The sequence below is a fragment of the Tympanuchus pallidicinctus genome, unplaced genomic scaffold (genome assembly GCF_026119805.1).
Source record: "Tympanuchus pallidicinctus isolate F22 unplaced genomic scaffold, pur_lepc_1.0 scaffold3, whole genome shotgun sequence".
NCBI classification, from domain to species: Eukaryota; Metazoa; Chordata; class Aves; order Galliformes; family Phasianidae; genus Tympanuchus; species Tympanuchus pallidicinctus.
The window spans coordinates 4,767,704-4,791,202 of record NW_026294747.1 but is presented as its reverse complement, the minus strand read 5'-3'; the positions used below and the strand labels follow the sequence as shown (position 1 = coordinate 4,791,202).

The following is a 23,499-nucleotide window of genomic DNA, read 5'->3' as shown; positions in this document are numbered from 1 at the left end:
GCACCTCACTACCCATCATTAGCATGACTTTATTTTTGTAATGTACTGGAAATAGAACAGATAGATAGACAGATAGATAGACAGATAGATAGATAGACAGACAGACATGAGGTACTGAGGAACCTTCATAACTGAGGCTTATAGTTTAGAGTGACACAGGCACTATGTGATAGCAAGCCCGCTACAGATTGTTTGCTACAGAAATCAAATAGTTTTCTGGAGACATGGGCATGAAAGTTATGATTGTATAACTCAGCAGTAGCATGTTTTCACCTAGACTGGAGACAAAGGGAGAACTTACGACCTATGATTTGTTCTTTACCTTCCATCTCTTGCTGCTTGTTTAGAATGATTTTACACACTGTTCTCTGCACCCAATGTGTTTAAGAAAAGGAATCAGTCCACAAGAGCAGTCTGATGCCAAACGTAATTCCCATTTGTCAGAAACTCCCTAACTGTCAGGTAACTATCAGGTTCCACTGAGAAGGTGTGATACAGCCTGAGTTTCCTATTGCTGCCTCAAAGGAATCAGAAGTGAAGCCCTAAAAGGGGTCCATTACCAAGTTCCCTTTAAGATTACACATCCTCCTGTTTGTCAGGCTGACTTACGCACAACCTAAGCACCATCATGGAGCTGCTGACACATTACTAAGCAGTGACTTCTCCTTCTGGCTATTGGCTGAAAACCATTTTTAAAACTGTAAATAGCTTCTGATAATAGTCACACAAGCTATTAATGTGAGCACTAGAATTCAGCATTTTAAAAGACATAATATGTTAAATTTACAGGGGGAAATACTTGAAGAGTTGTCTTTGAAAGGCAGGGACAATAAATCTTTCAGGAAAAGCCACTGAAAATGATTTTAATAATACAAATTTTTTAGCTAGTTACCAAGTGGAGCACTGGAGCTGCATAAAGAATGACCCTGCCATGTTTGACAATATCTAAATATTCCAACACACAGTTAAAACAACAGGTGCCTTATAGGGTTGGTTTTATGATGAAGAAAAATGGAATGATTTCACGGTGCTATCTTCTTCTAAGAGCTGTGACCAAATACTGGAAAATAGCCATTCTCAAAATCTGCCAGTGACAAATTCTCCTCATTGCTCAGAATTAATTTCTGTGGCTTCTGAAATTCTGTTCCCTCAAGTTGCATACTTAGCAGTTGAAGATAGTATTCCACAGCTAGGAATCTTAGCACCTTGGAGCTGAGGAACTACACTTAAATTATGGATTTTTTTCTTTCTCACAATGGGAAGAAAAACTACCCCCTCTAAAATTTTCCTACTGTTAAGCAAAGATGTCAGTCAAGAGGAACATCTCCCAGATTTGTGATATCACTTTAGCTTGTAGGACCGAACGTCATCTTTTCAAACAGCACTTTGATACCTGCCACAAAGCAAGTCAGCAAAACAGTGCTGTAGCAGGTCTGCTTCCAAGCACGCTCCAGCAAGACACTAAACAGGATGAGTCACATCAGCTATCCTGTTACTGTCATGGCCTTTATCAGCTTTACAGCCACCACAAAACACTGGTCTTTAGAATGAAAGGGATGACAGTTGAGAAAGTTCAGCCAGGGTTAAAAACTAGTTATTACTGACAAAATGTCCTTATTATCAGCATTTTCCTTCTTTGACAGCAGCTTTCTCCAATAACAGCAGAAGGAAAGGAGCTATTTCTGACTGAATGCACATATTTTCTGAAATCCCTTCTGATGTACCTTTTTCTCTGATAGAGACCACCATTCTTTGTCTTGCATATCTCCCTACAAACTCAAAACTGTGTGCACATAGGCTCTAGGCACTGGTCTGTGCAGCAGCTCAGAGACAAACATTTGTTAGGAGTTCTTTCAAAGTATTTTCACTTACCTTTTATGCCCTCTACCATCCTTCATTTGGGGTGCATTGGGTGGGGGGTTAAGTGCACATGTATGTGCGACATATGAGTTGGCACAAACACAGCTGATAAAGACTCTTATCTACAGATGTATTGAACTTTTCTCAAAAAAAAAATGCTCTGCTCAGTCCTTATTCAGAAAACACTGAATATCTGATATCTAGTTAAATAGGGGAGAGCATAGCACTGGCCTCATGAAATAAGCGAGGCAGTCAAGGTAGAAGAGTAATCCCACTTCTGACAGTCATTTCCTGTGTCAGGCTCCAGTCAAATTCAAGAAATGGAGGAGTGTTTAAGAGTGCCAGGATAAGGGTGCAAAATCTATGCAGATACATTTAAAAATATCATTTTTTCCATCCAGCTACATTCTATCAAACTTCACTACAAGACTGGGTTTTACAGGAAAATCAATTCAGAAAGCAAATATTTTCAGTGGATCAGAAAGTTCATCTGAGGTGAAATTGATTAAAAAAAAATTAAGAATTACAGCAACTGTCTTTTCACAACGTGCTGTGCTCAGTGGGATGCTTCTTCCACTTGTTCTCAGAAAACACTTGTCGGAAGCAATCTGTCATCCTCTTCCCACTAACAAATTACTCAATGGGGTATATATGTGGGAGAACTCCATTCATACCCCATGTCTTCTAGTTTAGACAAGAAGCTTCTAGCTGTGATGTCCTTTCTCATTAACTTTTTCTGAAGCTTTTTTATTTCCTGTTGAGATTTATTTATTACAGCAAGGACTGCAGCCCAGGCCTCCCTATTCCCAAGTGATTGCCTCTAGACTCAGTATCTGATTAAGTCCAACAAATACCAGGTATTCTGAAGTAGAACTATTTCAAAAAGAGAGGTGAATAAGCCTTTGCTATTTTATTCTCAGGTAAGCTGCCATTCAGGAAACTATTTCTAACCATCCTTTGGGCATTTGCCAGTAGAAGCAAAGCATGTCACTAGTGATTTTGAAACAAAAGGCAGTGTTTCAAAATATTGGTAAAATTACGTTGGATGGTTACAGTAATTCATTCACTCTCATGCCACTTAATCATAATAAGCAGTTGTCTTCAGAACCTGGTTTACTGTTATTTTGTGCCAAGGAATGACTGCTGATGTTATGTTGTCATCTCTCCCTGACACTTGATATTCTGGAACTGTTTTCCACATACCAAATAACAGACTCCCTAATGAATGTAAAAAACCTGAGGCAAGCTGTACAAATCACACATGGGCCATTACCTTCCCCTCTCCAAGAAGCTCTAGGGAGGCTGGCATGTAAATCAGAAGCTGTGCCGTAGGTGCTGCTTTCCCCATACTGAGTGCAGTTCAGAAGACATGCTCACAGTGACACAGGAGCAGCTGCCCTGAGAAAGGAGAAAACCTGTTCCACACAGCTATGTAGGAAGATAGACATGTTCCACAAGAGCTTTATTGCTCTTCCCTATAAAATCTAGAACGTATATTTGAACTTCTTACTGAAAAGTGAAATATTGGATTGCAGGCAGTAGGTCTATGAAGGTACCAGTTCACTTCTCAGTGAAAAAATTGCATATCAAATCTCAGAAAACCTTTGATACAATCCTTTATCCACCGTATTTTTTCGTAAGAGTTTGGCCTAATAGAATCTGTCCCAGTACAATAGTGACTTCACTTCTACCACAACTGAGTTCACAGAAAATTGAGTTTTTTAGAAAACTTTGTCCTGCCCAAGCAATTTCCTGTGAACCTCACTGCAGGCATCCTTTGAGGGCACCCTCAGCAATTTGCTGACGACACCAAGCTGAGTGGTGCGGTTGGCACGGTGGAAGCAAGGGATGCCATTCAGAGGGACCTCGAGAGGCTGGAAAGGTGGGCTTGGGTGAACCTGATGAGGTTCAACACGGCCAAGTGCAGAGTTTTGCACTTGGGCCGGAGGAATCCCAGGCATCCATGCAGACTGGAAGGAGCGGTGCTTGAGAGCAGCCCTGCAGAGAAGGACCTGGGGGTCCTGATGGATGAAAAGCTTAACATGAGCCAGCAGTGTGCTCTTGGGGCTTGGAAGGCAAATGGTATCCTGGGTTCCATCAGAAGAGGGGTGGCCAGCAGGGACAGGGAGGTGATTGTCCCCCTCTACTCTGCTCTTGTGAGGCCCCATCTGCAGTACTGCGTCCAGGTCTGGAGCCCCCAGTGCAGGAAAGACTGGGAGCTGTTGGAGAGGGTCCAGAGGGGAGCCACAAAGATGATCAGGGGACTGGAGCACCTCCCCTATGAGGACAGGCTGAGGGAGCTGGGCTTGTTCAGCCTGGAGAAAAGAAGGCTGTAGGGTGACCTCATTGCAGCCTTTCAGTACCTAAAGGGAGCCCACAAACAGGAGGGGAATCAACTCTTTGAAAGCGTTGATAAGGGCAGACAAGGGGAAATGGTTTTAAGTTGAGGGAGGGGAGATTTAGGGATTAGTAGATGCCCCATCCCTGGAGGTGTTCAAGGCCAGGTTGGATGGGGCCCTGGGCAGCCTGGTCTGGTACTGAATGTTGAGGTTGGTGGCCCTGTATGTGGCAGGGGAGTTGGAGATTCATGATCCTTGAGGTCCCTTCCAACCCAGGCTGTTCTGTGATTCTGTGATTCTGCAGAAGAGAAGGCACAGAGATCTGCTGCAGCTTGTCAACATTACATGCAAATCACTACAAAACATAGAGCAAAGATGTTCCAGTACCTCATGGTACACCTCATTACATCAATGTGTCTCAGCTCCAAGTACGAGTAAAGAAAACTGTAGCTACGTCTACACTTCACAGCTTTGAAGGTCTAGCAACAAATGTAGTGACTAGAATCTTGTGTGCATATGGGTTTCTGTTTTTCCAGCTGCATTTGTGAATGAGAATTCAGCTTCTGCTTACAGAAATGTAGATTCTCAAAGGTATAATTTACCTTTATTTCCTACGGATTATGTCTAGGGAAAACTGTTATTATTGCTTCATATTTTTTCTGTTTCCTTGGAACAGGATAATGTGGATCTTGGTGACCTGATGTTTTCACTCTGCTACCTTCCAACAGCTGGTAGACTAACTATTACAATAATAAAAGCAAGAAATTTAAAGGCAATGGATATCACAGGAGCATCAGGTAAGAATTTATTTAATGCTCAGTGTGGATTAGTGTCCCATTTCCCTCCCAAGCCACAGAACTCCAGTATTGTCATTTACCAGAATGTTATTTGAAACGAAGTGTTTTTACACTGCAAGCTCTTAAGTCTCCTTAGGAATTTCTGAGAAATAAATAATGTTCATTCTGGTTTAACCAACAGTTTAAAACAATCTCCTCTCTATAAGAGAACAACACTATTACTTCTGAAGCAACCATCATTCAAAACAGGATGAGGTGGCAAAGTTGATTTCATATTAGAGACTGGATCATACAACAGATTATTTGTTGTGGCACAGAGGCAAACTGACCCTTGACAGTCTCCAAGAGACACCAAACCAATTCTGCTGCTGTTGGCATATGGACATATGGACATATGGACATATGGACATATGGGCATATGGACAAAACAGTCATCCCAAACTCCTTTCAACAACAGTTTCAAAATTGGCTAATGAAAACACGAAAAGCTAAATTAAATAAGAGCTCATAGATTCATTTTTCATACTAGAAGTAGAACTCCCAGAAAGGATCTACAATGACTTTCTCCTCTCCTCTCCTCTCCTCTCCTCTCCTCTCCTCTCCTCTCCTCTCCTCTCCTCTCCTCTCCTCTCCTCTCCTCTCCTCTCCTCTCCTCTCCTCTCCTCTCCTCTCCTCTCCTCTCCTCTCCTCTCCTCTCCTCTCCTCTCCTCTCCTCTCCTCTCCTCTCCTCTCCTCTCCTCTCCTCTCCTCTCCTCTCCTCTCCTCTCCTCTCCTCTCCTCTCCTCTCCTCTCCTCTCCTCTCCTCTCCTCTCCTCTCCTCTCCTCTCCTCTCCTCTCCTCTCCTCTCCTCTCCTCTCCTCTCCTCTCCTCTCCTCTCCTCCTTTTTCACTGCATCCATAATTATAATTCTCTTCAGAAACATAAACTGCAATTTCTTACACTTGGAATTATATTTAACCATACATCAATACTGTGTACAATGCTGTCATCTTCTGTCTAACCTATAAATTTGTAAAAGTAATTACGTTGTTGTAAATACACTGATACATGGGCTGATGTATAAAACAGTCATAGTTCAGTGGATAATTTAATACTCTTTCAGAAGTCAGTACCCAAAGAAAAACGTATTGAAGCTGAATTGTTCATTATAGGATTTCCAACAGGTAAAGCTTTCCAATGTCCATTGTCTCCCAGTCATTCCATGGTAATAAAGAAGCTCAAATTCCAGACGCAAGTGACTGCAAACTGCACACAAGAATACTGCCTTTACTTTCCATCTATGTTTTCATAAAAAACAACAAAAGAAAACCAACGTTGTTCTTATGATTCACACAGATCCCTACGTGAAGGTTTCTTTAATGTGTGAAGGAAGGCGACTAAAGAAAAGAAAAACTTCCACCAAGAGGAACACCCTTAATCCCGTTTACAATGAAGCCATAGTCTTTGATGTCCCTCCAGAAAACATTGACCAAATTAACTTGTCGATAGCTGTGATGGATTACGACCGGTGAGATACCTGTAGCTGTAAAATAACATTATCTCAAAATCTGGTATAGTAGTTTTGCATCCAGGAATGAAGTTATCCTTTTTCTCGCAATGGAAGGGAAATTAAATATTTTCTCATGCTGAATTAGGTGGAAGACTAAAATGTCTCATTGTCAGGCAGAATTTCCTTTCTAAATTTTAAAATGCAGATTTGCATCCATAACAAACATAACTAAGCTGCATGTGTTTACCAGAACAGAAATAACTGAACATACAATCAGTTCAGACACTGATTTTCTGTTTATGAGCAACTGCACTAACCCCTCAGACACATGCCTCAGTTTATAAAATTCGGCTCAGTTTACTTGTATTTGTAACTAATTACAGAAAACAAACAACAATTTACATTTCTCATACAAAAATAAAATAAATGCATCTAGAAACACAGTGTTTGCTACCATGGATAATATACTAAATTATTTTGATTTGTGGAAAATTCAAAGACTTGTAATTTATACTTTATTATATTATACTACATTATATATCAAAAAAATCATGATTATTGCCTCTATGAAATATGCAAATGGTATGATTCTAAAGGTAATATTTTATGAAAAGCATATTATGGAACATTTTCACAGTGTAGGTCACAATGAGGTCATTGGAGTATGTCAAGTAGGCAACGATGCAGAAAGTCTAGGTCGTGACCATTGGAATGAAATGCTCTCATATCCTCGGAAACCCATTGCCCACTGGCATCCTCTTGCAGAGGTAAGAATTTTTCCTTGCTTTCCCATTACTATAACTGTTAAAATCTTAGTATATGGCATTAGAAATAGGATGAAATTTTACAAAAAAAAACAAGATCCACAAGTATACCCTAAAGCCTAGAAAAGAGCTCAGAAACACCAATACTGATAACATGCAAATTAAGTCTGCTCCTTTCAATTTCATGGGAACAGAAAGTAATTAATATATTTGATAAATACACAAAAGCCACATACATTGTACAGTGGATAAAGGTTTCAGATTTTATTTTATTTGTTTGGGTTTTTTTTCTCGGTTGTTTTTGTTTTGTTTTTCAGACATAGGGTAGGGTAACTTTCAATGATAATTGATATGAAGAAGTGGGCTTCCTAAGGTTTACCAATACCTATTGTTTTACTATATAAAAACCTAATCTGATTACTTCTATTACTTCTATTGTAAGACTATGTCATCTAGCAAATCTCAAGGAATGTCTATCTATCCTGAAAAGGGGAAAAAAAAAGAAAAAAAAAAAGGTGTAAGTTTCTCTGGAGATTTGAGGCATTAATAAGAAGCCACGCAATTAGAAAAAAATTTCAAGGTTCCTATGGTTTTTGTTTTGTTTTGTTTTGTTTTGTTTTGTTTTTTGTCTTCAGGGCCCTATTCAGCAGAAATGTTATGCAGGTCTTCTGCGCTTGGATGGCTGCCGAAGAGGCTTCCTCACCCTTTTAACCTATTCAGCAGAAATTTGGCATTCCTGTTGAACTCTTTCTTAGCCATATCCTCAGGGGCTATTCCACAGAGTCCAGTGGGGTAAAGATGTCCTTTTAATCCCTCTGTTTAATCCTCTCCCTTCCCAATACAGGAAATGCTAATCTTGATTCATGAGACACAAAACTTCAGTGTTCAAACTAAATTGCTTCCTAAGAGTTCCCATGGTTTATTTTTATGGTTACTCTCACTGGTTGGAGTCGGGCAATAATCCCAGTCAGGAGAAGCTACTATATTTATGGACAGTCACAATTGTCTGCTGAAAGAAAAGAAAAATTATCATATTAAGCCATGTGCAATGCCATAAGCACCTGATATGTAGAGGCAGGCAGCTGACAGACACTTTCTGCAGTGTAGACTAGTGACCAGAATGCAACTAAAGACTTGGTTGCAAGCACCAGCATTAGGTTGTTCCGTAAGTTAAATGTCACACAACAGGAAGATGTTACAAAATGGCAGAAACACTCCAGCCTTGTCTGTCTCCATGATCAATTACATTTCCTGGTTCCTGGGGACAACAGAAGCACATTTTCAACAGGGAGACTCCCAGCCCATGGCAGCAGGGAAGCACTGTGAGAGAATGGGGATACCAACAGACAAGCATGGCTGTGAAGGAAGATCAAGCTAAGTCTGGAGCCCAGCTTTTTGTGCCCTCATTGAAAAGTTAGCTCCTGGCAAAAGTGCCACAATTGAAATACCCGCCTGGGCATTTGGGAGTTGAGTTTAGAAAAACATCACTGAGCTCTCAGCTGTAACCAAACCCTGATAGGAACGGACCAAGGGAACACATGAGGAGCACTGTAACAGTTAGTATGTCCCAGAAAATGAAAAGTGTCTCTTAGCAGAAGTTGGCTACATCCTTAAATCAAACTTGTCTTCCCTCTTTGATAAGTTTTATTGCAGCCAGAGCCCACAATCAGGTTTTGACAGCTCTTCCCTTTTTTGCAGGCAACCTGTTCTTTTCATACATGCCTTGCTCACTTCTTTAGATTTCATTGCTGTGAATTGCTTTTCATGCCACTGAGCTAAAGAGAGACTAATTTTTTTTTTCCCTTCCCAGGAATCAAGTGGGGGAGGGTATCCAGCGCATCCAGGCTGCGCAGAGAAATATATACACAGCATATCATTTTGGTTCCTGAATCAGGATTAGGCTCAGCGAGAGTTCTGGAACCTCTGTGGCCACAACCATAGGACCCTGAAAACTGCTGAATAGAACCCTCAGTCTTCAACTGTGTGAAGAGCTATTGGTTTTGAGTAGTGCAATATTATCCACTTGTAGCATTAGTTCTCCAGCTGACACTATTGCTACTGATAGATTTTTTGTATGGTCATAAGCATTACCCAAATTCAAGTCAAATGTTTTGCTCATTAGAATAACCCAGGTTTTACAAGCAACATGACAGCAGTGAAAACAACAGATATTGGAGCCAGCTTTAAATATGATTATTGTATTTGCAAAGGAAAAAAGAAGTGCAGTATTGTAAATGTAAAGCTATGTAAGTCATTTTTTCCCAAGAATGACTGTCATCAGACTTTTTTGATGGTGAGTTGTATCTTTCATCTCCATGTCTCCTTTCACCTGACATGAAAACAAGACTAATTCACTCCTTTGCAGATATGCTTCAAATCCTTCAAAGCTGTAAAAAGTTCTGTTGGGTGACAACAAGATACATGCAGTGTTTGCAATGATAGCGTGTTCTTTTAGAAAGAAGATAAGGATCTGTGTAGTATGGAGACTGGGAGCCCTCGGTGTTGTTAGATGATTTTCCAGTCACTGCTTTTCACTGTGTCCATAACACTGTGAAGGGCTGGAAGAATCTCACAGGTGGCTTTCTTTCATCATACACACAAGCACACACACACACCATTTTAAAATGCCACTCCAAACCTATATAATGTCTGTGAAGACTATTATTTGTAGTAGAACTAACATTGACAGGGCTACCTTAAATGATTGTACATTGTAAATGCTAATGAATTCTGACCATTTTAAAAATAAAAATAAAAATCAAAGCAAAGCACTGAATTCTTTCACATAATGAACTCTAGGTCCTGGAACAACAGTCCCTCGGATAAATTTTGCTCATTATTTATCCATGCATAGGGTTAACTCTTCCTTAATTTTTTCATAGAGAGACTTTGAATCAAGTTTTTACATCAATATCTTTACCTTAAAAGGGCAAATGCAAATTATGTGTGTATTATACAATCTAGTTGCCTGCTAAACACAGGTAGGTAGCCCTTGTCTTTGTATATACTGTTCAGGTAAGTTTATGCACATGAACATTGTTTTGCATCTTGTATGTGTTAAATGCTCACCATTTTCAGTTTCTAATTGAGCTGACACATGTGTGATTGTAAAAAAATCGAGAAAATATTTGCAACTTTTATTAAAAAAAAGTTGTATAACTTGTTATTTGAGGATCTTCCAGAAAACCAGAATTGTTAACAGGTAAAAACACAGCCTAATGGTTGCAGAAGATCTTAGAGCTGTTCTAAATGTGTAGTGTGGCTACAAAGCAGAAGTCTTAAAAGTATAGTTGTTATAAAAAAATAATAATAAAATGTCATGCTATGCTATGAAGAATTTAGCTATCACATACAAGGACACTCCTGGCAAACTCCACAACTGTTCAAAGCCTGCCTGAGCAAAATTTCAGATTGGTAACAGGTCACGTCCAGAACAAAAAAATACAAAGTAGCCCTAGCAAATGTATTTCAATACATGCTCAAGTGAAGCCTTATGTCAGCAGACCAGTGATGTAATACAGTGCTCGTAACTGTTCGTGTATGATCTTCACTTCAGGCAAAATTCTGCACTCTTTACTCAGGCACATCTCCCAGGAGCCAACATGGGGAGATAAGCACGAACAAAGGAGGAGGACCTTTTGCTTGTAAGTGGAGATCTTTGATTTCCTGGATAAATCAGCATAGATGCAATCCCACGTGGGCAAAGCAGGCAGCTGCATGCTTTCCCACTGCAATGGCTATTACCAGGGCAATGTTATGAACAGTAGCTTCTGTAAGAATGAAGAGACCTATGCAGCTAGTTCATTTTGTCTCCGTGGAACAGAGCAGAAATCTTTCTCAGATTTGCCTCAAGTGACTCAAAAGGGCGTCAGCAGAAAAGTAGTGTCATTGTAATTGCTAATGTTTTTTATTTTATTATCATACTCAGTTCATTTAATGCTCAAGGGGCTGGCATGAAGAGAATGATTTTGAAAACAGTTTGAAATATTCCTTTTACAAAGAAAAGAAAAATCTTATTTTTCATTTTTTTAATTTTCCTAATTCTTGCTCTCTGACTCATGACTTACAAGCTGTTACACAGGCTATGGCATTATTTTGTGCTTTATAAAAATATCTGCCTTTCCATAGCAGTGCATAAGTGGAACAGTAGTTGTTTTCTGTGCTTCTCCCTCTTCACCTTTTGACTCAACTTTATCTATGCTACTCCCTAGACCTTCAGTAGACCCATGTTACAATTCTGGTGAGCCAGGCAATAGCAATATTGGACAAAACAGAGCATCTACTGCTAGAACACCAGTTGGAAACGCAGTACTGTGATCCCAGTACTGGTCACTCTCTTTTCTGAACTATAATTCCCAGTGGTGAATTAGTAGAACAGCTCATAAGAATAACTCCAATCCTCCAACCTTTATTTGTTTTATTTCCTGTGAAGACACAATTATGCTGTATCACAAGTGTTACTGAAGCAAAAAGGGAAATCCCCTAGAAATGCATCTCAGCAAGATTTTAATCCCACTTTATTCATTAACAATATTCTATTAAACTCTTAGTTTTTCATAAGAAGCCACAATTTCAGATAGATTTTTTTATGAAAACAAGTGAGAGCTTTCCAAGGTTTTGATACTAAGTAGGCTATAATGGGCTGTCGTGTGAAATTCCAGGGCTAAAACACTCACAAGCACAACCCTTCTGCAGCTGAATGTTGAAATTCCTTTGTTTTCGCTGAAGTCACAAGGTATTAAAAGCACTTGAGGGTTTTGTGTGTCATTTTCCCCTGTAAATAATCCTGGCAATACACCAACCATACACGAATTGCAACCTGCAGAAGCAGGGACTAGAAGACAAAAAAAAAAAAAGCAAGCATAGAAAAAAGATCCGCCTCTCATACTATTCCTGCCAGTCAGTACACCTCAGCATTCTGTACCAGCTGATACATAAGGCAGCAAACTTATTATATAGGCGGGCAATGCAGCTGCCAGTAGCAGAACTAGTGCAACAGCAAAGGGCAGCAGAAAAGAATGAGAAGAAAGATTATCTTAGTTGAACCTATGTTTGGTTTGAGGAGTAGTTGGTATGTTTTTTCACTTTTTAAACTCCAATCATTATACAAAGCTATATCAACACTTGGCACCTAAAGGTAAATTGACAATTTTATCACCTGGCAATGTTAGAGCATCAAGGGGACTTTGCTATTAAAAAGGAATAGTAATAATAAAACTCTTAAAAGCTCTCCTTATTCTCTTCTAGTCTAAAAGGAACAAAAGATAAAGGGAAAGGGAGAAAGGACTGGAAATTTACTTGAAGAATCTTTTTGACCCATTTAGAAATCTATAATATTAAATTACTGTTAATGCATTTTGGGTTCATTGGAACAGAAAGAATTTAAAAAAAAAAATCACACAGTAGGTGAGTCAGCATGAAGTATTATCAATAAAATGTTTTCTTGCCTTTAGAACAGTGCATTTAAAAATATTTACATCTCAGTATCAATTGAGAAAACAATGGCTTTCTTGTTCCAAAAGAAAAAAAAAAAAGCATATAGAGAAAGTTATCCACCACACTGTAGAATTTAACATAAGCCTCCATGCTGAGGAAAATAGGAGCAGGACAGACTCTGTAACAACTTCACTTTGATACTTGCTGTAAGTACTGGAAAGCCTTGATTGCAACCATAATTCTGTTCCAAAGTGACAGCCTTATGATTCATGAATCAAGCTATGCAAGGTGTGAATTACTCTGCAAGAGCACAGCACACTCAGCTGAGCTGCTTTTAGAGTCACCATCTAATACAGTGAGTTGTGCAAGGAACTCTGGCTGAAGTCCTCCAGAGTCCCCAAAGGACCTCTGCCTCCTTGAAGGGCCATGAAATGCACTAGTCCAGGTGGCAGAAAGAGACACCATTCAGGAGAGGTAGCACCAGGACATACTCAGCTGCTGACTGAGCACAGCACACATGGTACGGAAGGGAAGGTGACATGAGAACTTGTAAGCATCTGGGTTGTTTGTTTTGTCTGGATTTTTAGTTAGTCTTTCCATTGCTCACTTAGACATTGTAAAACTGGACTGTTCTACTCAGTTGCATGCTGGCCAGCTGTCATTTTTAATGCCCCTTGCAAAGGTGTGTGAAGAGAGCTGTGTTGTTTTTGTGTACTTTCATTTTTAATAACACGAACATTGTACTGTACTTTATTATTTCCTGTTCAATAAATAGGCTTGGTATCTCTGTTTCATGTCTAATTTTCAAGAGCAGAGCCATTCCTGTACTGAGGCTCTCTCAACTAAGTGGACTTTTTTTTTTTCTTTTTTTTTTTTTTTTTTTGTTTAGTAAAAATAATGCATGATTTCTTTTCGCAGTGATGGTTTGAGGGACAAAAAATTTCTTAATTTTGTAATATGTACTACAATCTTCTAAACACAAGTAAAAATGTACTGTGATCTATTTATATAAATCTAGTCTGAACAAGTAATTTTGATCTTAATAAAAACTCTGTAAGAAATTGTGCAATTGTAATTTATTGCTATTTTGTATTTAATAAATGAAAGTTCAGTTCATTATTCAAAAACACTGAAAACACTTTGGAAAGTGTTTTAACTCCATTTTTTTCCATGGTTTTTTTCTATAAAATAAATGAGATCAGAGGAAAAAAAAACTGTTAACATGATAGTTACTGTCAATGGTTTACGGGCTGGTTGGGCCCAGTTCTGTGAGTAGCGGGGCAGAGGGATTTCACAAAGTCTGCACCTCCAGAAATGGGAAACAGGGGACCCCAAAATAATTAAAAACAGCAGCAACTGAGGAGAAACAAACTAGTTTGCTAAATGCAGTATTGGAATGCAAGATAACACACCGTAATACAATATAATTAGAACTGAAGCTAATAAATCAAAGATAATGAGAGAGTATCCGAAAGGTGGATGGGCCTCACCATAACGCTGAGGTGAGATGTACAGTCCTTGAGCAGCAGGGAGACAAAGAAGAGCCAACAAAGAAGAGGAAATCAGGTGACCTTGCCAGGAGTTCTATCTCCTCTCTGATCACAAAGCCCCCTGGGGAACATAGCTCTTCTTCTCTTCCAGACAGGTACCCAGAACTTGAGCATTAACAGTTAAACTCCCAGTGCACTACATGATGTTATGATGTGGAATACCAAAAACCAAAGATCACAAAACAATGACAGTTACTTTACTGCACTCCAACACGATTTGGGGTTTTGAATGCAGAATCTTCCTCTTGTTTACCTCTGTGGATGTAAAATATTTTTAAATATATCAAACATGAATCTCATATGTAATAATAAAGAATAAAAATAAAGAAGATACAGAAGTACTTTTACCAACACATAGTATGGTAAATTACCAAAATTAGTATTTAACATGGCAGGTTAGCAAGATTAGCATTCTTTTTGTCAAAACCTGACATGTAGCTTGGGGAAATTCCCAGGGTTCCACTGGCAGAGCCCAGAAACAAATGGAAAAAATAGCACAGATGTCACTGTGGTGTGACCACAAACTGTACCTAAAAGGGCTATATTCTTATTTTATTTCATATGAACTGAAATATTACATATGCATCAGCAAGGCTTCTACATGTGCATAACATCTAATTAACTTTGAGTTTCTCTATCTTTTTGGGGGGTAAGCTTGGTTTTTTCTCATTTGGAAGATCTAGCCTATGTGCAAATACTGCATTAATGAAGGGTCAGTGACATAAAAAAAGTGACAAAATAATTCCGTGCAACTGAAAAAAAAATTAATGTAGGTGTTGTCATATTTAGAGTATTTGACATCACAGATATATGGGAAAGGAAATCATAGCAAGCCAGTTATGTTGAAGTAACTATTATCACCAATAAAAGTAGAATTGCAGCTTGGGTTGGAAGGGAGCTCAAAGGTCAACCTCTCTGCCATGGGCAGAGCTGCTAACCACTAGATCAGGTTGTGCAGGGCCTTATCCTGCTGGCCTTTAACACCTCCGCATACTCCACAGCTTTTCTGGGGCAACTATCTCAGTGATGAAACTTTCCCTGACATCTAATCTAAATCTCCCTCCTTTAGTTTAAAGCCATTCCACCCTGTTCTACCACTGTCTACCCATGTTCAAAGTCGATTTCCCTCCTGTTCATAATCTCTCTTCAAATATTCAAAGGCCTCAATGAGGTCTTCCTGAAGCCTTCTCCAGACTGAATATGACAAGTTCCTTTATTATGTCTTTGTAGGAAAGGTACTCTAGCACTTTGATTATCCTCATAGTCTTCCTTTGGACCATCTCCAAAAGCTTTCCTGTGTTGTGGGACCCAGACAAGGATTCAGTACTCCAGATGGGTCTTTACAAGAGCAGAGTAGAGAGACAATCACCTCTTTCTCTCTGCTGGCCACACTCCTCTCTTTTAATGCAGCCTGGGATACCGTTATCCTTCTGGACTGTACAAGCACACTGCTGACTCATGTTAAGTTTTTATCTAGCAGGACCACAAAGTCCTTCTTGGGAGGGCCAAGTGTTCTCAAAGTGATCTCCCAGTTTGAATACATATATGGAATTGCCCTAACCCAAGTGCAACACACTGTACTTGGATTTGTTGAACCTCATTAGGTTTACACAAGGCCCACATTTCACATTTATCAAGGTCCCTTTGGATGTCATCCCTTCCTTCTGTACTACCATCTGAACCACTCAGGTTGGTGTCATCTGCAAATTTGCTGAGAGTGAACTTGATCCCATCATCTATGTCAGTGATAGTGATGTTAAAAAGTGCCAGTCTTAAGATGGACCCCTGGGGGACACCACTCATCACTGGCCTCCATCTGGACCTGGAGTCATTTGCCACAACTCTAGCTGCGACCTTCTGACAAACTCCTTATCCACCAAATAGTCCACCCTTTGAAGCCATATCTCTACAATTTAGAGATAAGGATGTTAAAGGTCTTGCAATCCAGGAGGACTATATAACTTGCCCTCACTTTGTTCACCGATGCTGTCACTCCATCATAGAAGGCCACTAGCTTGGTCAGGCATGAGCTGCCCTTGGTGAATCCGTGCTGGTTGTCTCAGCACCTGCAGCCCTAAACAGCCTCCTGTCTTTCTGCATTCCATACAGATGCAGGGAAAGGAAATATGCGCTCTAGACAGCTTCCTTGACAAGATCATAAGAGATGGAAAGACGTGAATAGGTGTCAATGACTGTCAACGTTAGCTATCCCCCTCTGTCCCAGAAGATAAACTAAACTAGACTATAGCAGGAAATATTTAAGAACTTAAGAAGTGTTTTTAAACGTCTTTTATTTTTTATATTTGTCAAAAATATTCTTTTCATGTTTCTTTGTTAAAAGTAAAAGCCTCTTCCTCCGTCAAAACAGGCCTACACACCTCTTTTCAAGACCCTTTTCCAGCAGAGTCATCATTTAACTCTCCATATAACCAACATATTTTAAACAAAACTTCAGTAAAACAGGGACAGCTGAAATACTGATTGCAGCAGTCTTCGTGGGCAATGCTATTAATAAACCAAAAGTGACAAGCAAAAGGTTGATAATCCCTGTATAGTCAATGAATAGACTCCAAAGGTAGCCGTTTTCCAGGAAAGGAAAATAAACCATGCTGTGACTGAAATTTGTCACAGTTGGCCCTGAAAGCTGTTTCTAATAAGCAACATCTTTTTCCCTTTTTTTTTTTTAATTTTTTTTTTAAACACTTCTATAAATGTTAAGCAAAAGCCACACTCTGCCTTGAAACAGAAATCAGCAGATCTACCAGAGTCAAATCCTACCCTTCCATGACTTGTACAAATAGGAAGCTGTAATGTTCAGAACTGGAAACTGAAATTGTTCCTTAGCAGCTGTGAGAACACAGCTTGTTTCAAGTAACACTTTATCACTGTGATCAGTATTTTAATATTGCCATTTAAACAGGATCAAATCCTTTGCTGGAAATGCTTAGGCGTTTCTTTTCCAAATTAATTAATGACATGGTAATCTGGTGCACCATGCTGTCCAAAAGGTCATAGCCTTAAACCACTTAAAATTGCAAATAACCATTAGTGAATTTATGTTCCAATAAAATAACCTGTGTTCCATAGCATAAGATGTGCCCGAGCAGACAAGTCTGCTCCAAGGAGCCTATTAAAGAATGACGGAAAAGTTCAGTTAAGGTCTAAAAAAAGCCAAAACAAACAAACAAACAAACTATATAATTTTAAGCCCATCAACTGAAATTGCAACAATTTGAACTTTCTGAATGATTTTCAACCTTAAAAAAAAAAAAAAAAAGATTTCTTGAGCAAATATACCCCTATATGAGTAAATAAATCACTGAAATTTGGTGAATAATCTCACAGTTTAAAATAAACAATTCTAATCTCACCTAATCTAATCTAAAATCTTTTACTCATACTACATGTATTCTTTGGTATAAAACATTATCTCTCCAAACATGACAGCATTTTACTTTCAGTTCAAATTTTTTTAACATATACCATATGTCTTTGCTAAGCCTGATCCACTCTCCTCCATTGCCCAGGAGGAATCTCACTCAGATACTAGCTTACCCAGGCCATGCAACATCAAACATAGTAGTAAAGTTCAATTGACCCCTAAAGGAAATTCTGCTTCATTTTGAATTTCATAACCAAATTCCTAAAAAAATATTTTAAATTAATAGGAAAGGACTTTGGGAGCTACAAGAACTGCAAACACCCCTAAGTCTTATGGCTGCATCAAGTAGAACAATACAGAATCACAGAACGGCCAGGGTTGGAAGGAACCTCAAGGATCATGAATCTCCAACCCTCCTGCCACATGCAGGGCCACCAACCTCGGCATTTAATACCAGACCAGGCTGCCCAGGGCCCCATCCAATTGAGCACCTCCAGGGAAGGGGCATCCACAGCCTCTCTGGGCAGCTGTTCCAGCACCTCACCACTCTCTCTGTAAAGAATTTCCCCCTGACATCCAACCCAAATCTCCCCTCCCTCAACTTAAAACCATTTCCCCTTGTCTGCCCTTATCAACCCTTTCAAAGAGTTGATTCCCCTCCTGTTTGTGGGCTCCCTTTAGGTACTGAAAGGCTGCAATGAGGTCACCCTACAGCCTTCTTTTCTCCAGGCTGAACAAGCCCAGCTCCCTCAGCCTGTCTTCATAGGGGAGGTGCTCCAGTCCCCTCATCATCTTTGTGGCTCTCCTCTGGACCCTCTCCAACAGCTCCCAGTCTTTCCTGCACTGGGGGCTCCAGACCTGGACGCAGTACCGCAGATGGGGCCTCACAAGAGCAGAGTAGAGGGGGACGATCACCTCCCTGTCCCTGCTGGCCACCCCTCTTCTGATGGAGCCCAGGATACCATTTGCCTTCCAAGCCCCAAGAGCACACTGCTGGCTCATGTTAAGCTTTTCATCCATCAGGACCCCCAGGTCCTTCTCCGCAGGGCTGCTCTCAAGCACCGCTCCTTCCAGTCTGCGTGGATGCCTGGGATTCCTCCGGCCCAAGTGCAAAACTCTGCACTTTGCCGTGTTGAACCTCATCAGGTTCCCCCAGGCCCACCTTTCCAGCCTCTCGAGGTCCCTCTGAATGGCATCCCTTGCTTCCACCGTGCCAACCGCACCACTCAGCTTGGTGTCGTCAGCAAATTGCTGAGGGTGCACTCGATTCCATCGATGCCACTGAAGTTGTTAAGAGCACCGGTCCCAAGACAGACCCCTGGGGACGCCACTCGTTACCGGCCTCCACCTGGACACAGAGCCATTGATGACCACCCTCCGTCTGCAGCCTTTCAACCAATTCCTTATCCATGGAGTGGTCCACCCTTCAAATCCACATCCCTCCAATTTGGAGATAAGGGTGTGGTGGGGGACCATGTCACAGGCCTTGCTCAAATCCAGGTACATGACATTGGTCACCTTGCCCTTGTCCACCGATGCTGTCACTCCATCATAGAAGGCCACCAGATTGGTCAAGCATGACCTGGTGAAGCCGTGCTGGCTGTCTCGGATCACAAGCTCGTTCTTCACTTTTGGGGTCAATAACAAAAATATGCTTAGGCCATTATAAATGGCACAAGATTCCTGAAATCATTACTACACAAATGTAGCAGAAAGCTATTGCATACCTGGGGTCACCATCGTATTCTGTTCAGTACTATAATGGCACAGGGTTGGTAATTGGAAATAAACATTTTACTACTACAGGTGGTTTTCCTGCTATTGGTTTCAGGAGCTAAGATTTTCTGACATATTTTTTTATCCGTATTTTTCCAAATAAATTCATTTCTTGCATCTTTTTTCAATTATTTTTAAGTGTCCCAGAATTCTTCTATGATACCTGAGCCAAAAGTGAAAGTGCATTGAAACGGAAGGTGGAATTCTGAATGTGACACTGGAGCTGAATCTCCTCTCAGTGAGAGGGCTGGAAGCTGTTTCCTCCTTCCCTCAATTTAGATCTATTTTAAATTAAAACCAGTTTCAAGTGCTGCCAACTACAACTCAAACACTCCCCATAAAATAAATTTCTTCTTTTCATCAGAAGTATCTTTAGATTTAGTTTTATGGCTTTGTTGAATTGTTTTTATGTTTCCTTAAGTCTGCTTGAAAATATGAATGCCAGTCTCTCCCTCTTCCCTTTCCCTGTTAAAATAAGGACATTTAAGGCAGGAAAATCAAAATCTCTAGAGCCCTGTGGATGAGCTCCAAGGTACTTTGCCTTAGAACTTTCACTCCAAGCAGAAATATTATCTAAGCCACATCTAATTATATGCCTAATAGATATTCATTTACATTTTGTGCTGTTTTCACTTTCCCCCCATTACATACTTTTCTGCTATCCACCTATTCTTCTCTTTATATTCCTTCCTCATAATCTTTTCTGCATCATCTTTTCCTTAGCTATTTTCAATAGAGAGATTGCTTCAATGATACTTATTCTTCATACATAAGAAAACCTTCTCAAACACATTGATTTCTCTTACAATTTCATCAGCAAGTTCAGTTCCAGAAGATAAGGCTGGTAACGATCTCTTCCAGCCACTATTCATATTTAGTCTGCCATTGCATCTCAGCAAGAACGTTTTCATTAAGGAAGGAGTGTGTTTTGTCTTCAGGTATCAGACCAACAGTGTAATGTCAAGTGATGCTTCAAAATGTCAGATCATACTAGAATTAATTGCCAGAATGAACTTAATGAGTTAACAGTAGTAGCCAGGCCTGAATCATTTTTGATGAATGTTACAAAATCCAAGGTCTCAGTAAAATACATTATCAATAATTATTGATGTCTTTCCTTAAAGACATCAAACATTTGTTAACATGCTAAGCTTGAAAGAGTGCTTCAATAAGTGTTACATGCCATAACACAGGAGCATCCTTAGAGTTGTTCAAACAAGTATTCAGGAATATAGGAATACTGGTTCATAGGGCAAGTGAAGAACAGGTGAGTGCTGTGTTTAGTAAAGGTGTTACCATAGTATTTTGGGGAATAGAAGTATCCCTCTAGCTGCCCAAAGTTAATTGAGAAATGCCTTCTGGAAGTTTTATTTCAATATCTAATAATACCATTCTTAACAGATGAACTTCCAAAGAAAGGATATTTGGATTTACTGCTCCGTATTAATTGCCTCCATCCCCCTGCCAGATCCTGTACTTTGTAAGAACTATTTCAGTAAGGGTAATAACTTGGGACAAAGCAAAGAAATACAGAACATTCTAACAAAAAGAAAACAAAAAACATTTTTTTTGTGATACTGGAGTAAAAGAAGAGAAAGGCGCATTTCAGTGAGTAAAACAAGCAAGTCTTTACTGTGTGAGGAATGCAGAGCACCACACATTTAGTAGTGATTGCTAGCTTCTCACAGAAATAAAGGAATTATCTGCTTTTCCATTCTGCTGTTGAGATCCCATTGCATCTCCTTTTAGCAGTATCCTTCTGATTAACTAATTGAAAATATTCATGGAAGCAGGATGCATACAATATGTGCTTCAGATAAAAGATTTGATACATAGCAAGCTGTGGAAAGAGAACTAGGGCAATTCTAATTCAGAAGAGTTATGAGTCTGTTTTCCTATGAACAGAAAAAATAGCTCCTGTAGAATATGAGAAACATAACTAGTTTACAGCCACCACTGCCTTCTTCTCCTAACTGTTTCCTATAGGAATATAGTATTGAGTCTCTGCTCACATCTCCTGCCATTTAGTCCCCTATTTTACATACAGAACCACAATACTATAAAGAAAAAAATGCATCTCTGTAGTTTCTTTGTATATCAGATCATAGAAACATAGAATGGTTTGGTTTGGAAAGGACCTTTAAGATCACCTAGTTCCAACCTCCATACAGAGACACCACCCACTAGACCAGGTTGCTCAAAGCCCTGTGCAGCCTGGCATTGAATGCCTCCGGGGAGGGGCATCCACAGCCTCTCTGGGCAACTTGTTCCAGCGTTTCACTATCCTCATGGTAAAGAATTTCCTAATATCTAGTCTAAACCCACTCTCTTCTATTTTATAATCTCAGCCTGTCTCTACATGCCCTTCTATATAGTCAGTCCCCAGCTTTACTGAAAGCCCCCTTCAGGTACTGAAAGGCTGCTATAAACGCCCCCCTGAAGCCTTCTCTCCAAGCTGAGGAATTCCAACTCGCAGTCTATTCCCATAGGGGAGGTGCTGCAGCTCTCTGATCATTTTCATGGCCCTTCTCTGGTCCTACTCCAACAGCTCGGTGTCCTTTTCATGCTGGCAGCCCCAGTACTCCATGAGGGGTCTCACAAGATCAGACTATAGGGGCAAAATCTCCCTCAACATCCTGCCCATGCTTTTCTTAATAAACAAACCAGGGTGCAACTGGCCTTCTGGGCTGCAAGTGTATTTTGCTGGCTCATACTGAGTTTTTCATCAACCAACACCCCTAAATACTTCTCCTTAGAGCTGCTCTCAAGTCATTCTCCACCTAGCTTGTATTTGTGCTTGGATCAGCAGGTGACAGTCGAGCCAGCAGCAAGCTACACGAGTGGAAGAAGATCTTTATGTCCCCTTAGCATCTGGCAGGTGGGATTACCTTCTGCTTCATTCTTTCACGCAGAATAATCCCACAGGAAGAAATACTTAAAGACAATTCCACATGAGCTGACTAAATGATTAGTGGAACAACCTGCTTTTTAAAATTCATAATGTATTTCTCTATCTCTTTCTCAGAGAATTCTTTTACATGGCTCTCTAGAATGCAGTTTTCACTCTCCCTATTAATTACTGAAAGCAACAGGTGTAAAAAGAGCTGCTGTAATGGAGGAATGAGAGTACCAATGCAAAAACAAGCTACAGATAGTATATCAGCTCCACTCATGCATGGAATGCAGAAGAATGGAGAAAACAAAATTAGCGCATTCATTAGTGTCAGGTGTCAATTTCAAAGTGGGAGGCAGTTGATTGTTGTTATTTTGCACAATGGCCAATGACAAGCATTTTAGAGCCAGTAATTTCCTTGAAATAATGTTCTGAACAATATACTCAGATGCTAAGCTGAGTTTTATTTCCTCTCTCTAAGAAAAGCATGCTTGACAACAGACAGCATACAATGTGTGCTGAATAAACAGCATTGCATAAGAACATTTTGGATAAGAAGCAATCCAAGTTCTTGCCTCCAGCCAGGAAACCCTCTTTTCTCTTTGGAGAATTCCCATCTCAGCATATGCCAGCCTTCCTGCTGCCTCGACGAGAACGCAGCAATCTAATAGACAACCTTCTACTACACTACATCCCTGAAAATCCAGTCTGCTCTGAACACGTCAGGACAGTGGGTAGTAGAGGTAGATATGTTAACTTCTTCCTAAGCTGCACTGTGTCTTATGCAGGTGCACTATGGCCTTTTAAGTTAGCAAATTTCAATTCATCCCAACCCTTCCAAGGCCCCCAGCACTCTGTGATTTTTATGCAAGTCTTCAAATGACACCTGAGCTGTTTGACCCAGAAGACTCAATCCAACACTTAAAAAATAATTCCAGACTAAATGCAGCCATGACTCTGAACCCAGACAATTTATTACATTAATATAAATATCAACTAAAATAATACATTGTATGTATACATGATGTCATGTTACCTTAAGTGACTTTCATTCATTTTGCTGCATTAAGAGCTTCAACAGTGCTTTACTATTTGTTTTCAACTTCACAAGAAGCAGTACAGGCGTGCTTCAGACTGCCTAAAATAGCAGCTGGTTTGTAATTACTGTCTGAGACCTAAATCACAAAAAATCATTTTATGAAAAGATACAATT

At 39.9% G+C, this 23,499-nt stretch overlaps 1 protein-coding gene and 1 long non-coding RNA gene across 6 annotated transcripts in view; one reads left to right on the top strand and one right to left on the bottom strand.

Moving 5' to 3' along the window:
• SYT9 (synaptotagmin 9) overlaps nt 1–13,746 on the top strand; it is a 69,471-nt gene extending 55,725 nt beyond the window's left edge. Inside the window, exons 4-8 of one of the 5 annotated variants that reach the window (XM_052695727.1) lie at nt 4,876–4,996; nt 6,332–6,503; nt 7,123–7,252; nt 7,885–8,041; nt 9,060–13,746. In XM_052695727.1, coding sequence (XP_052551687.1) covers nt 4,876–4,996; nt 6,332–6,503; nt 7,123–7,252; nt 7,885–7,992 — 531 coding nt within the window. In that variant the 3' untranslated portion in view covers nt 7,993–8,041; nt 9,060–13,746. Of the gene's footprint in view, nt 1–4,875; nt 4,997–6,331; nt 6,504–7,122 lie in introns of all 5 variants that reach the window. The other 4 variants (XM_052695728.1, XM_052695726.1, XM_052695725.1 and 1 more) reach the window with 4 other exon arrangements.
• On the bottom strand, nt 4,980–5,521 carry LOC128086804 (uncharacterized). Its single transcript, XR_008209536.1, has 2 exons — nt 5,405–5,521; nt 4,980–5,364 (listed from the first exon to the last, which is right to left on the bottom strand). It is a non-coding gene; the product is annotated as an uncharacterized LOC128086804 (long non-coding RNA).
• Nucleotides 13,747–23,499: the final 9,753 nt, after the last annotated feature.